The sequence below is a fragment of the Mercenaria mercenaria genome, unplaced genomic scaffold (assembly GCF_021730395.1).
Source record: "Mercenaria mercenaria strain notata unplaced genomic scaffold, MADL_Memer_1 contig_1844, whole genome shotgun sequence".
NCBI classification, from domain to species: Eukaryota; Metazoa; Mollusca; class Bivalvia; order Venerida; family Veneridae; genus Mercenaria; species Mercenaria mercenaria.
In genome coordinates, this window is record NW_026459854.1 from 483 (window position 1) to 15,182 (window position 14,700).

At 32.6% G+C, this 14,700-nt stretch overlaps 1 protein-coding gene across 1 annotated transcript; it reads left to right on the forward strand.

Moving 5' to 3' along the window:
• Positions 1 to 228: 228 nt before the first annotated feature.
• On the forward strand, positions 229 to 13,324 carry LOC128551931 (copine family protein 1-like). Its single transcript, XM_053532889.1, has 5 exons — positions 229 to 534; positions 5,645 to 5,745; positions 8,949 to 9,065; positions 9,386 to 9,517; positions 10,243 to 13,324. Exons 1-5 carry the CDS (start codon positions 360 to 362, stop codon positions 10,546 to 10,548), a joined length of 831 nt encoding a protein of 276 aa, XP_053388864.1. The 5' UTR covers positions 229 to 359; the 3' UTR covers positions 10,549 to 13,324.
• The last annotated feature ends 1,376 nt before the right edge of the window (positions 13,325 to 14,700 follow it).

The following is a 14,700-nucleotide window of genomic DNA, read 5'->3' on the forward strand; positions in this document are numbered from 1 at the left end:
GTAAAGTTTAAACCGAATGCATTCTCCCTTGTTTAATCTTCAAACAAATTTATAACCAAACCCGCCATCTCGGCTGTTACACCATTCTTTTTTACCATGTTTAATATTATCCCGGCACGTATTAGATATTTGTTTAGACATGTTAACCTGCATCACTCGAAACGAACATAATAGATAACACATGTAATAAACTTTACATTGTTCTCTTAAATCTGAGTAAGGACTTGATATTGTGCGTGTCCTCAACGATAGTTTTATTCATGCGATAGCCGTTGTAAAGGCTTCTTATTGAAATAAATATTGTTTTTGTTATCTTAACTTTTTATAGAAAAATTCATTTGGAATTTTTATACAAAATCATGAGTGACTCCGAGTCTGGATATGTGCTCCTGGATGGACGGCAAAGAAGCAACACATTTTTTGCTACCGAAGATAACACCCATGCCAATGTAATACTTGATGATTATAAAGATATTGCGGATGTGAGAGAAGCAATAAAAATGCAAGGTCTTGAAACATGCAGCCTGATATTTGGTTTGTATTTGTTTTCTTCCATTAGAGTAACATTGAAATGAATTCAACTTCCTTATTTTTAGTAGACTGAGCATGCCCACACTAAAGCATTATGGCTATAGCGTGCAAATCGGATGCTGAGGAGAAAATTACCAATTACTTGTGGATAATATCTGATAGGGAACAAAGGAACTGAATACAGAAAATAATAAATTATATTAATTTTTCATCGCTGTATATCTGTTGAAAATTGTTGAAATTACACAACAAGATCAATTATTGCATAACTTCTTATATAAACTGCCGGCCCAACGTTCGTGCTATTGACGGTTAACACTGAATGTTGCTAGGCTAAATGCAAAATCTGAAGCCGGAAAGGCATCCAATAAGGCTACAATATACGTTTCAATTTTGATTTATAAGAATCTGTCGTGTCCATTTATGTTTTCATTTTAACTATGAAGTGTAAAAAGTGAAATTAATTTGTTAAGTGGAATTTTATGTAACAAAAACATACTATTTGAACATATACAGAAATTGTTCATAACTTTGGAAAAAATCATATTTTGTTAATCCGGAGATAAGTCACTTTAAACAAAAATACATTTGTTATTTTTCATGCATTTTACAAAGATTTAAATGATATTTGTTTCACAATTATCTTTCTTGTATCTCGTCTTTGATGGTAAACCAATAACAATAGAACTTGAACTATTTTATGCTTCAATGGAGTATTAAAAAAGATCAAAACTGTGAGTACCTGACTGGTTTATTTCAGGGTGTACTTTGCTTATCCGGTTATTGACTTAAATCTTTGTGCTTTACTCATTGACTTAAGAAAGACCTTTGAAACTTGTTTATCATGAAAGTTTCATTGAAACACTTAACTTCCATCATATTATAAAATTAATGTAAAGATCCTTGAAACATAGAACGCAACCAAGCAACACAGATTGTCTAAGTGTAAGCTTAAAAAACATGCTTCTAGAATAAGCCATAAAGCTAAGACCATGACAACCTGGTCAGAGACCAATGGTGACTATCTATCATTAAACGAATGACCTATCACACTTTTATACTAACTTATAAATTATTTTATAAAATGACACCGCAATACATAAGACTTTATCTCATATTATCACATATGTTTCATATTCTAATAAAAGAAGCCTTAGTTCTATCATATTTTATTATATCAACATTCCTAGATCAGACAGCAATATATGATAGGCCATTCTCGGTTGGTGGTCCCAAGATGTAGAATGCGCTCCATTATGAAATCAGAAACTGCCACGCTCTAAGCCAATTATAAACATCTAAACTGTATTTTTAAAATGAAACTATGTACAACTAAGCAGTCTCCCTTGTTTCTTGAAGGTGGTAACTTTTATACAAGTTATAAAGAACGTTACCTACCGGCTTCTTTGTTCCGAGAGGTCAATAAACGCCTTATAGACCGCTTATGAGGTCTATAAGAATTTCCAGACCTGTCATATTTCTAATGTCTATACAAAAGTCTCAAGTGCCAGTAGCGGGAATCGTACCTGATTCGCTCTGACGCTAGTCCAATGCTATAACCACTGAGCCAAATTGTTGACACACGCATTTGTCAGAGATTAAATTTAATGTTATGCGTAAGCGACCGAAACAATGCAGTAGAATCATGAGAAGTCCGTGCATGACATTTTAGGTGAACACGTGATTGACTCCATAAATATAGCATTAATTGTTTCAAAAAAGTACGTTATAAGTGAAAAAATTCCGACCAGTTTTACATATCTTGAAAATTGATCTAAACATGACTTTACTGTAAAGTTTTAATATTCAATTCTAAGCAGGTCTTGATATTTGTCTGAAAGCTAATACGGGCATACTCTTCCGTCAGAGTGGAGATTGCTTCATGAAACAGGACAGTCTATTTTACAAAGGAAAATATTGACAATGATATGATTGCAAAAAATACAAACTACACAAATTTCCTCCAAGTTAATTAATAGTCTGCTAATGAAAATGGTGACGATTTTCTATACAATTAACATGAAACATAAGTAACGAAGTTGTATTTTTGAAAATAACCCAGTTAAATTATCGTGATGCATTCCAAGCGTGTCTGAAATAAGACTGACAGTTTAGGTAGTGGTAATTGGTGGGAAACTGGTTAAAGTACATTTGTTTTCTGAAACATGTTCTAAATTTGCTGAATGTCGTTAATTCATATCGAACTAACAGTTGACATTTTTATGCCTTTAAATATTATTAGATATTTTGCACTGTACAAGGTTTAATTGATTCTATACTTGACATCCACAAGTATATGACAACTTCTTCACGTGAATCAGGTATGGAGAACCGACATTAAACTTTATAATGTTTATTCAAAACAGAGGCCTCTAACTACAAACCTCTTAATTGGTTGTACTCATTACTTTCATTGTCAAGAAAACTGAAGATTTTTATATCTTCTCGATGGTGTGCGCGCAGGTCTTAGCACATTTCATTGTGTCAAATCATGGTATATTATGATACGCATTTCTTGTGATAATATAATGATAAATCTATATCAATACTTTTTTATACGTCAAATTAAAATTGAATTTAACAGCTAAATAAACGTTGTTTTAAAAAAAAAATAAACAAAAAATAAACAAGGAGCTGCGTTCAATAAACGCTTGATGCCCCGTTGTCATCCTTGTCGAAACAAAGCAACCTAAGTCCAAAACGAGGTCAAGTTCAAGGTCAAGATCAAACTGATGTCAGGTGATGTCTGAAGATGAGGAATGGTCACAGGTTACATCTGCATTAGTATAAAGTCATTCTAGTTAGTGGTATTGATGCTAGACAAAACGGTCCCATTTGGATAACCTCGTACGGACGGACGAACGAACGAACGAACGGGCGGACGGACGGACAGGACAATCACTTTATGCCTCCCATACCGGGGCATAAAATCCCATAAAATACCATTCGTGTCAAATTCTGACTAATTGACTAGACACACATTGATGATATCAGATATGCATGGATTCTTCATGCGATGCAAAATGTCATGTCCTAATTGCTGACAAATATATTTTCAGGTTCGTAGCAAGTTGAGCATTTTGTTATATTAATAGTATGAAATAAATTGTGACATATATTGTCTTGTTCTTTCTGCTAACTATTTGTTTCTATCATACATACACGTTACAAACGTTCTTCAAATCCGAAACCAATCTGGACTGTGTAAAACAAAGAAACATGTAGGTACGTTATTTTATTATTCTCGGAATAGGTCTGCATTATGTTTATCGACCTGTGAGGAGATTTGAAAACCTCGCTCGCTACGCTCGCTCGGTTCACAAATCCCTCACAGGTCTTTAAACACAATGCAGACCTATTCCTTGAACAGTAACTATTACATATTGATACTTTGTAATTTTTTAGAGCTGTCATTTCTATAGGCCTATAGTCTATATATTTCTCTTGTAGGCTTCTGGTACATATGACATATATGTGATGGCTGTAATGCATAGATAAAATATGCGTAAACAATGTCGTTTCAAATCTCAATTTTTTGAATACTATATTACATTATAACACTTCAGTCGCTTTAGATATGACAGTACTAAGTATCTTTATATGTTTTGGTAGGATATTACATGTTCAGAGGCATATTATAGCGTTTTTGCTCTTAGCAATTATGATTTTTATCCGGACATATCAACTCGTAAGCGCAAAATTTCAGTATATTATTAAATCTATTTCTAGATATATGTTGGGGCTCTCAATTTTCTGTGTCAGCAACATACAAGCTATTTTTCTATTTTCTAGCATTGCAATGATCTAGTGGTTTGTATAATGTGTTAATGTGCGAGCGCTTAGGTACATGAAATATTTCGTGTCGTGATACAAAATCATTACTAAGTATTATGTTTCCCGCACATTGTTATCATACATTGAAGTAATGAATGAAGTGAGTATACTAGTACATGTACCAGCATTTTCATTTTGATAGGACGGTTTGCGTTCTGCGATGCAGAATAGGTACTGTCTGGTAATCCTTTATTTGTTTGTGTATATTGTACTTTACGAATTAGTTCACACTAATTTATTTTAACTAATATATTGCTAATCATGCATCTTTGTATGAGATGTGTTCAAATTTAAACACTTGGAAAATTTACCTTTCTGGGATACTTACACGGGAGTTTTAAAATTTTTGTATTGAGCAATTTTCAGCATAACAATATCTTTAAAATGCACATTTAACTATAAAACTTTTTTCTTGAAATCTTTCAAACAATTATACTGATAGAGAATCAATTTTATTTTTCCTTTTAACATGGTTGAATTCAATTACGTGAAAGAACTTAAGCTTAAAGGAGTCTCGGATGTTATATTAAGTATTTCGCAGAAGACTGTAAGACGAAATATCAAGTCGTCATAGCAAATCAACTTAATTTTCATTTACAATTGTTTCCTATCACAAAAGGTAAATCATTTTCTGTAAGTATATACAAAAACCGAATACAAAGTAATAATTTACATTTAAATAACATATCTTACTTCGTACATGCTTTAATAATTTGGGGAAAACATTAAGTTAATTTCACATGCAATTACATATTATTAAAAATAATTCCGTTAAGTAGCGAAATGCAGACAAAGTACATTTTCTGTCATATGTCCGATTTACAAAATTTAAAATGCTAGAAAAGGGCTATTTAAGTGAAGATATTTTGAAATTAAATTTCGAACAAGTCTAAACACGGAAACCAGCAATAAGTACAGGTTTTTAGCTTTACAAACAGTACCATCATTCTGCTGCGCGCAGAAAATCGCTTGAAAATCACCTGGAAACAGTAAAAATAGTTTGTTACTCAGTGATGAGCTAAGTTATTATAAGAAGTACACAACTTTTAGAACAGAAATTGCACAAATTGAAAACTGTTCGAAATTACGTGCAATTGAAAACCAGACGATCTTTTACAAAATAGTACAACTCTTCAGTTAGTTAATGATTCTTAATATGTTGTTGATCGTTTTGTATGATGAAGACAAGAATATAAAACTTCTAAATAACTAAACCGTATAATTACGTGAACGTGGATCTAGTAATATAGTTATAATCAATGTGTATGCACCTTTTCAGGCATCGACTATACCATCAGCAATACGGTACAGGGCTACAAGACATTTCAAGGAAAGAATTTACACTCGATTTCGAATGACTTTCTAAATCCATACCAACAGGTAAATGAAAAACGTCTAGATATTTTTCGCAAAAGCATGATTGTTATCAGTAATAAAGCATAGCGTCAAATATTGCAGCTCTCATAGAATTTAATCATTAAACATGTACAGTGTTCAGTATCGTAGAAGGAAATATACAGATTGATCATGCTTACTCATGAAAACATCTGTAAGAAAATCCTTTGCGAGCGTAAAGCATATCGTAGCAAACTGATTGCAGACTCGAATTGGTTTAGTCTGTTCATAACAGGTAATGAAATGTGCAACCTTTCACGACCCCTACGACGCCTAGCAATTTTGAATTAGATAGATTTACTTAAAAAATCACCGAGTCCAAATATGGGGAGACTTTTACCACGATCGTCGCACGTAAGACCAGTGGAACTAGATGACCTTTTCCTTTACTAATTTTTGAGAAGCATATTTGAATTTTGTTTGTCTATACAATTTTTGGTAGGGTCAGTTTCACTTCAAAAATGACTAGCGTTATTTTTTATAGTTTTTATCATTGTTTATTTGGTATAGAATGATGTGTATTTTAAGTATGTTTGGGCCACTATTATTCTTCAATAAAGCTATGTCTTTCATACCTAAAATACCAAGGTTCAGCAATATTCAGGATTTTGCTTCTCTTTAATTTAAATCGTTTGAATCAAATTCTCATAAAGACTTAAACGACCTAATTTCTCACTTACGACTTATGCTGGGTCAGAAGAACGGAGTAAAACTCAAGCGTCCCATATAAAACGTTTACTATAAATGACGTAATGTTGTGCGTAAACAATAGCAATGGCATCCAAACTGCTTAACTATAATCGCAGGGGAACTTTTTGCATACTTTGAACTAGTCTGTGTTCAGACCCTGTGTTTTGTTCACAGGAGATAATTCTCAGGCTTTTCAAATTTTGTATAATTATGTCCCTTTTGTTCTCAAAACATTTGGTTTGTGAAAGATTGGTTTCAGCATCTCCTAAATACAGGAGATCAACCTTTCATTAGGTAGATAGTGATCTTTTTACGTGGACTTGTGATTCTTGTGATATTTGTTGCCAGTCACATATGTGATAAATAGCCCCTGCTGTTATAAACTTTGATCTGTAGATCAGTGAGCACTTTATTCCTTCGAGAAAACATGTTGCGCTACAAAGGATACTTACTAGATACATGTAAAAATATGTAGTGGATGAATGAGGTTGTCTGCATACAAATCAAATACCTTTCCCATATATTTTTATGAAAATTTATTTAAGAATATGTAACAGGAAAAAAGTGTTATAATACAGATGTAAAATTCTACAGAATAGTGCAATAGTTCATTGCTAAATAAGTAAATGCTAAGACTGTCTGTCAGTATTTTCCATATATTTTAAACAGGCATGATAATTAGGAGACAAGCTCTAGACATGTGAAGTTTATACTGTGGGCATTTATTTATTATTTTGCACATCTGACTGCATAAATTTTGTGAAACTGAATTGCTACTTTAATACTTTTTTTATAGTATCTTACATATCTCTTGACTTATGATACAGTTACATTGCCAAGTAGCAGATATAATCACATGAGTTTGTTTAATAACTATTTATATTAAATAAGTAAAATAGAAAAATCAAATCATGCATCTTGTTCTTAAAAATACCTGAGTATCTTCTTCTTGTGATTAAAAATAAATAAATATAGATTATGTTGGTTACAACTTACTTTTAAACAAGATAATTTTAGAGAGAATCATGACTGAATATCCCCAGAGGCCTTCAGTTTGTCAGTTTTTGACAGCTTTGACGCAAAAGTCCTGCTTTGTCCAAAAAGCCACTCTGGGCTAGCAAATATAATGATGTCATCCCGCCTAATGTCTATGTTTATTGCAAATTAACAGCTTGTGTGACCTTTAAATAAAACTCTCTACATCATATTGTATAAGAGCAACTGAAGGAGATATATAATAGCATAAATGTTTGTAAAGAATCTATAAACAAATGGTGTTATTTCAAAACTCAGACTGTTGCTACTTACTTTGTATGTACAATAGATACAAGGTATGACCTAATTACACTTATATTTTTATATTTTAAGACATAAATTCTTTTTTTATAGCTTCGTCGATTGTTAAAATATTCATGCTTTCCTGTGTCCTACTGTATCTCAATAACAATATATTTACTATTATATATGGGCCGTTCTATGAGAAAACCTGTATGAGTGACATAATATAATTAATGCATAATAAGTTGTTAAAATACTGTAAAATCATTGTTTTTCTTACGTTCACGTATATTGTAACACAGTTATCCAAGGCAAAACAAATTCGTCCATATTTTACCAATAAATATCATTTGTGTCTTCATGGCAGCAGAAATTTCAAAGCATACGTGTATCGTGAATATACAGAACTGTACAACCGGATAAAAAGACTGTGATTTAACCAAAAATATACGGTCAAGTTTTTTTTCTGTAAAACTATTTCAAACTGTTCCTACATATTCAAATGTATGATGTTTAGTAAGTGATAAAACGTGTAAAAATGCCTTCGTTGACTTATAAAAAAGCATTGTAGTTTTTGAAGTAGTGAATATAATTACCTCAAATATCCAGATTTGAAAGGTAAAACTAATGTTCTTCATGAAAATTTTGTTATCTTAATTATGATTTCCTCTATGATGTTATTTACTTGCTGTAATACACTTTTAGATATGACTTACTAATTTTCATGACAACATATATGTACTTTTACATACCTTATATATATATTAATTACACTGATCAGAAGACTATTTGATATCCTTTCATTTAAGTATTATATTAATTATATGACTGTACTTACAGATTAAGAGTAAAACAGACCTTTCTGCTTTTTATAGTTACTAGCCAGACTAGAATTTTAAACATGAAACTGAATCTCAGCTCAGGCATCTGATGACCTCCTGTTAACTAAATGCTTATAAGATTTCTCCACCGGTGAAATTTATTGCAGCGTGTCATACTTGAGATCGATCAGCTAACGGTTTATCATGAAATATCGGTCACAAGCCCTGACCAGATTTTACCAGACTAGATAAACAGAGCCAAAACTGTTCGGTCAGAATATATAAGACAATGATTAGAAAAATAAAAAGATTATTTAGTCGGTAGCCAGACTAACTTTGAACACATATTAACCAATATAGTGGCACTATAATGTGTAATTCAAAGATTGATTATTTCAGGTAATTTGCATCCTTGGTGAAACACTGGCGCCTTTGAATGTAAATGGCGTATTCCCTGCATATGGGTTTGGTGATTCTAAGTGTAAAGACAAAACTGTTTTTGAACTCAAACCTGGGGTAAGCTAAAAGTAACTGTAAATTGTTTAAAGGATTTTTTTAGATAATGTAAATTTGCAGACAAATATTATACAAACGTAATTATGCAGCAAGGTATATATCGTTACATATTAATTTGTAGGTTATAGAGAGTTCGGTCATTACTGAAAGGGAAAGAAATCAAGACATGGACTGCCACTATGAATTGAATAACAGTAATTGAAGGTGCAAGTTCTCTTTAGCTTGTGTACTAACTTTCAACGCCTCAGCTAGCATCAATGACATTTGTAATTAGATATTACAATATTCCACCCAAAATGCATTTAGCTATTTTATTTCAGGAAAAGTGCGAATGTTTCAGTGATGTGCTAGATGCATACAACAAAGTGACACCAACAATAAAACTTGGAGAACCAACCGACTTTGCCCCATTGATATTTACAGCTATTGAGATAGTTAAAGAAACAAATGAGGTATATCTATTATGTATCTATATATATACTTGTGGGCATTTGTAACATACCCTTTTAAAAATCAAAATCAAATATCTTCTAGTAAGTTATCCAAGTTGAATCAGATCCACAAGAGGTAAGTCATAAGATAATAAACGTGTTTAATAATTCATAAGCTCTCAGAAAGAGATTCAATGAAACAGAGGCGGCTGCTTCTATTTTTCTTGGCTGCGTTCTTATGTATGATTATCAAATAAATACCCATTTTTATCCAAGTAGTAAGAATAGAGAATAAGAATTAAATAAAATTAAAGCAGTCTGACACAGTTTGACTGAGTTTGTACGTGAGAGCTATAAAAAGTATATTGCCTTTCACAAAGCAATGTTTTATAAACGCAATAATACTCGAAGGACAAATTGTTAATCTACGGCCTATTGTCTGACACAGCAGAGCGAATGTAAATGTAACACAATCGTTTGAAAGTATACATAAATATGCATTTTTATTGTCCTGTGTATTTAGGTGTGAACTTACTTTAATTCCGTCTATATTGTATAGATAAAGTAAATCGATACATTTAAATTACCGTTTGTAGAAAAAAACAACACTTTTACGAGTCGAACTATATCTAGTTTCTACATTAACCAGACTCTTTTGGCGTATGCGTATTTGAGCTAACCTGGTCCAATGTTTCACATTAAGAAAAGAACACAAAACCTGTATTTTCAATTTTATGTTTTTTCAGTATCACATTCTAGTTATTGTTGCAGACGGCCAACTCGCGTATGATACGCCTACGAAAACTGCTCTAATAGAAGCTTCACACTACCCGCTTTCCATAATTGTTGTAGGGGTAGGCGACGGACCGTGGGGATCCATGAAGACGTTTGATGATGGTCTAAAAGAGAGACAGTTTGATAATTTCCAGTTTGTAAACTTCCATGAAGTGATGAAAGACGCTGCAAATCCAGAGGCTTCATTTGCATTACATGCTTTGATGGAAATACCAGAACAATACAGATACCTCAAACAGAAAGGACTTGTTCAGTAACAAACTGAAACAAACTATACGGAACCTCTTACACATAAAGCGGTTGCATTTGACGTATATACGGAGCTTAAGTGTTTTTCTATTCGAATATGTACACTATGATCAAAACCCTTATTTTGCTTGGCTTTGAAACTACCTTTACACGTCTAACTGAAAGCAAATAACGTCTGAATACATAATATAATTAAGCACAATATAAATAAATTCTAAATGGTTACTTGATGAGACAGAACATATAAAACACAGACAGCCAATACCTGACGTTGTACCAACGTTGGCTATTTTGGAGTCATAACCACGACGTAAGATTTTGGTTATGGCATATTAATTGTAGTTTAAAAATATCAAGCAGGTCATGAAAATACGCTAAATTCTTGTAAATAATATTTCATTAGTACACTGAAAATTGTAACTGATGATTTTAATGGAATTGCGTTATTGACTATTTTCTAAATTTGCGTAAACAGATCATTTCTTTCAAATACTCAAAACTGTTCCAGAATGTATGCACGTTGATTCATCAGTGCATTTATAACATAACTTTATTGATATATTTATATGTTATAAATGATATAATATTTTTTTCTGACGAATTCAACACAGTGATTGAAAGAGATAGATTGTTCTTATTTACCTCGAAATACATGAATAAGAATATATCTACATACATTTATGAATTTACAGATTTTAGAATTCGAAACGAAAACGACTAAATAAAAGGAATACTTCATTTGAATTATCTCAAAATTTTTATTTTAACAATAAACGGGAATCGTGGTTGACGTCTGGTATGTGAGAATAATCGGACATACGTTGAATGATATACAGTAGATCTTCGTTCGCTCTAACTCGACGGGACAAACAAAATTTGTTCGAGTTATCGGTAGTTCGAGCCATCGAAAAGTATACATTATATAGATATTTTGCCGGGACCTGACAATGAGTTCGAGTGAAGAATGGTGAACTAATTATCGAATGAACGAAGTTTGACTGTAAAGATAAGATGTCGAAACGGAACCCTAGAACTTGAACTTAGGCGCATTTAACTGCTTTTCAGAAATTCCTGTGTCCGTCTGCTCTGTGCAGCCTGCTTTCGTCTTGTGGTGGTGCGAGCTATAATAAACAAATAGTATACATAAATTACTATATCCCGGATAAGTGATTTAGCACAAGTTTTGTCTTAAACACCTTAAATCAAATTTTTCTTACATGTTCCTGTAGAACATATTGAAAATTTCGTATAAGATGTCAAGCTCATATTAAATGGTTGTTGGATTATGCATTTCGTTGTTGAATGGGATTCAAGTAAACATCTCTTCTTATCAACTCTTTGTCAATTACGGACTTTGTCAATTATTTTTCATAAATACCCGCCGTATCATTATGATCAATATCTATATGTACATTAATACAAATATATTCTATATTTGCGCTTTTTGTCACGTTGATGTTCGCGTCCAAACGGACGTGACGTCGTTTGTATTGTACGTTTTTTTTCTGACGAAGACATAAAAGCCGAAACTAGTAAAGAATGTGTTGTCTTGGTAATTTTAAATCCTTTTGATCAATTACGGAAAACAAATTCACTGCAGAAATTCGGGTGTCATTATTGCACAGCTAAGTGCCTGTATGCAGTAAGGATCACCACCTGCATGAGCTAACGATTTGTTTTCTCTCTTCGGTTACGTTTGTCCGATCATCACAGTAACGGATAAAGACAGGAAATATCCTCACGAATATATGAGGGTGCAACGGATACAATTAGCGAACCGCATAACATTTGAAAAACAAGAAATATCTTTAAAAATGATGGTCGGCGAATTGTAATAAGGAAAGAACCCTTATTCATGTGATACGCAGACCGTATTCAGCTCTTTCTTTAATTTGATATATGTTGGTATTTGAACAGGTTTTTATCATATTCATTAAACTTACTTATCATTTTGAGATATATCAATATTCTTGCTAAATATACTGAGCCAAAGTTAGCTTTAAAACTGTGAACAGCGTCGTTTAGGATAAACACTTTGTCTACATTTCACTCAGCGTAGCACAATCAACAGAGTGAAAGAAATTGACACTCTCGTCCAATCAGGAGGAGTGTTGCATAAATCTTCCATTGTTTGATAAATTATCTATAATGCGTTATCAAGTAGTTTGATTTGCAAACTGAAGTCACGTGGCATAGGTAACGAAAACGAATTTAGACGGCGTCGCCGAATAAGTTGAAGTAAATATTACTATAATGTATACCTGCTCGTAATATAACCTCAACTCCTAATATTTCTGTTGAGATTCGAATAAAGCATTTTTGTACTGTACGTTTATGTAATATAGGGCATTTGCTTTGATCTTTATGTTATATGTAGGTCAGACAACACATAATAAGAACGAACAGAAACGTTATAGATTTTATTTCATTATTTCTCACAGTTTCGAGTTATACAGAAAGTCTTTATTAAGCAATGGAGTTATCAAGTTATTTTAGAATGCCATTTTACCTACCACACACGGAGCAAAGATTCAATAAAAATAGTGAAATTATTTTATCGCCAGTGAGATATCTCTGTTTATTTTCTTATATTAAACCCTGTCAATGTCTTTGTTCCTGTGTAAACAAAATGTTTCGTTTCATCCAGATAAGAATGTTAAAGAAGACTTTAATTATCTTTATTATACGTCATTCCTACATGTTTTTGATTGAATAAAAAAGAAACAAAGAAAAAAATGTTATCTACTTAGGTCATTCAATATTTTAAAGAGCATTGTATACATTAGATCTTTGGCTATGTGTGTGTTTACTTTCAATAAAAAGATTTTTAAGAACATAAAATTGTCAATTAATTGGTTAAATTTATTTGCATCCCTGAGTAATATTTAACTTCACACATTAAATTATATACGAATTCTAATTTCATATTTTCAAGTCGTTTGACTGTTACTATGTAAATTGAAGCTTATAGGTATATGTCGGAAATAAATGTTAGAATTTTACAATTCCAAAACGACGGTTACTAGATAACGTGCAATACTAGTATGTCAGCTTTAACTTGAAAAATTGTTTTTACTGCAAGTGGTCTTTGAAATAGCCGTTGTATATTCCCTAAAATGATACTTTTTTGTTTTTTAGTTTTTGGGTTTAAACGCCATTTTTCAACAGTATTTCAGTTATGTATCGGCGGGCAGTTAACCTAACCAGTGTTCCTGGATTCTGTACCAGTACAAATCTGTTCTCCGCAAGTAACTGCCAACTTCCCCACATGAATCAGAGGTGGAGGACGTATGATTTCAGACCCAATGTCTTTTATCAAATCGTCACGGAGAACATCCACCTCGCCCTAGGATCGAACTCACGACCTCGAGATTCGCAGATCTGCCCTTTCCCTATTGAGCTAAGCGGGCGGGCCTAAAATGATACTAACTCTACGCGAAGAGAAAAACAAAATTACAAACGCTTATCAAGGCTAACAGGCCACATCTGCGATGATTTCAATCAGGAATGAGGTGTCGAGAGTGAATAAATAAGTTGTAGAACTCACTGGCATCAGACCAGAAAGAAAACGCTTCTGTACATTATATACCCTACCCCTAGTTATTTTATAAGAACCATGGTCATGACCGGAAAAATATATTAACCCATTTCAATCGCGCATTTCATACAGAAAACGCGCAGTTCTTCCATTGTGTACCGGTCACATTTCATCAATATTTCTTATCTTAGAGAAATAACGCGTAGTTTATATTTTTTTTCAACGTTACAAAAAATAACTGTCTAGATAGCAAACCATTCTGATTGGCTGATGTGAAAATGTATGTCAGTCGTCGTTTAACTACACGTGTACGCTAAAATGTGTATATGCAGCATAAATGTGCAATATGAATTAAATAAACAGTTCAGATGTATACCAATGCATGACTTCAAATTCAAAGTCATATGAAGATGAATTTCATTCATCATTTCGAGTTTTATTCTTTTATTATTCAACTGTGAATATTTTGCATTCTATTTGTGTTTGTTTACATTTCGCGTAACATGTGCACACTGCTGTGACCTCTACATCGGATGACTGGTACACGATGGAAGATAAATTACCGCTTGTTCAATATGCTGGATACCAATTCACCAAACTGCGCGTTTTAGGTGAGAAATAT

What these genes read in the sequence shown, in the direction of transcription:
- LOC128551931 (XM_053532889.1), top strand. Translation starts at nt 360, where the DNA reads ATGAGTGACTCCGAGTCTGGATATGTGCTCCTGGATGGACGGCAAAGA. An exon ending in AACATGCAGCCTGATATTTG is followed by an intron (nt 535 to 5,644) that starts GTTTGTATTTGT and finishes GCACCTTTTCAG; the next exon opens with GCATCGACTATACCATCAGC. An exon ending in TTCTAAATCCATACCAACAG is followed by an intron (nt 5,746 to 8,948) that starts GTAAATGAAAAA and finishes TGATTATTTCAG; the next exon opens with GTAATTTGCATCCTTGGTGA.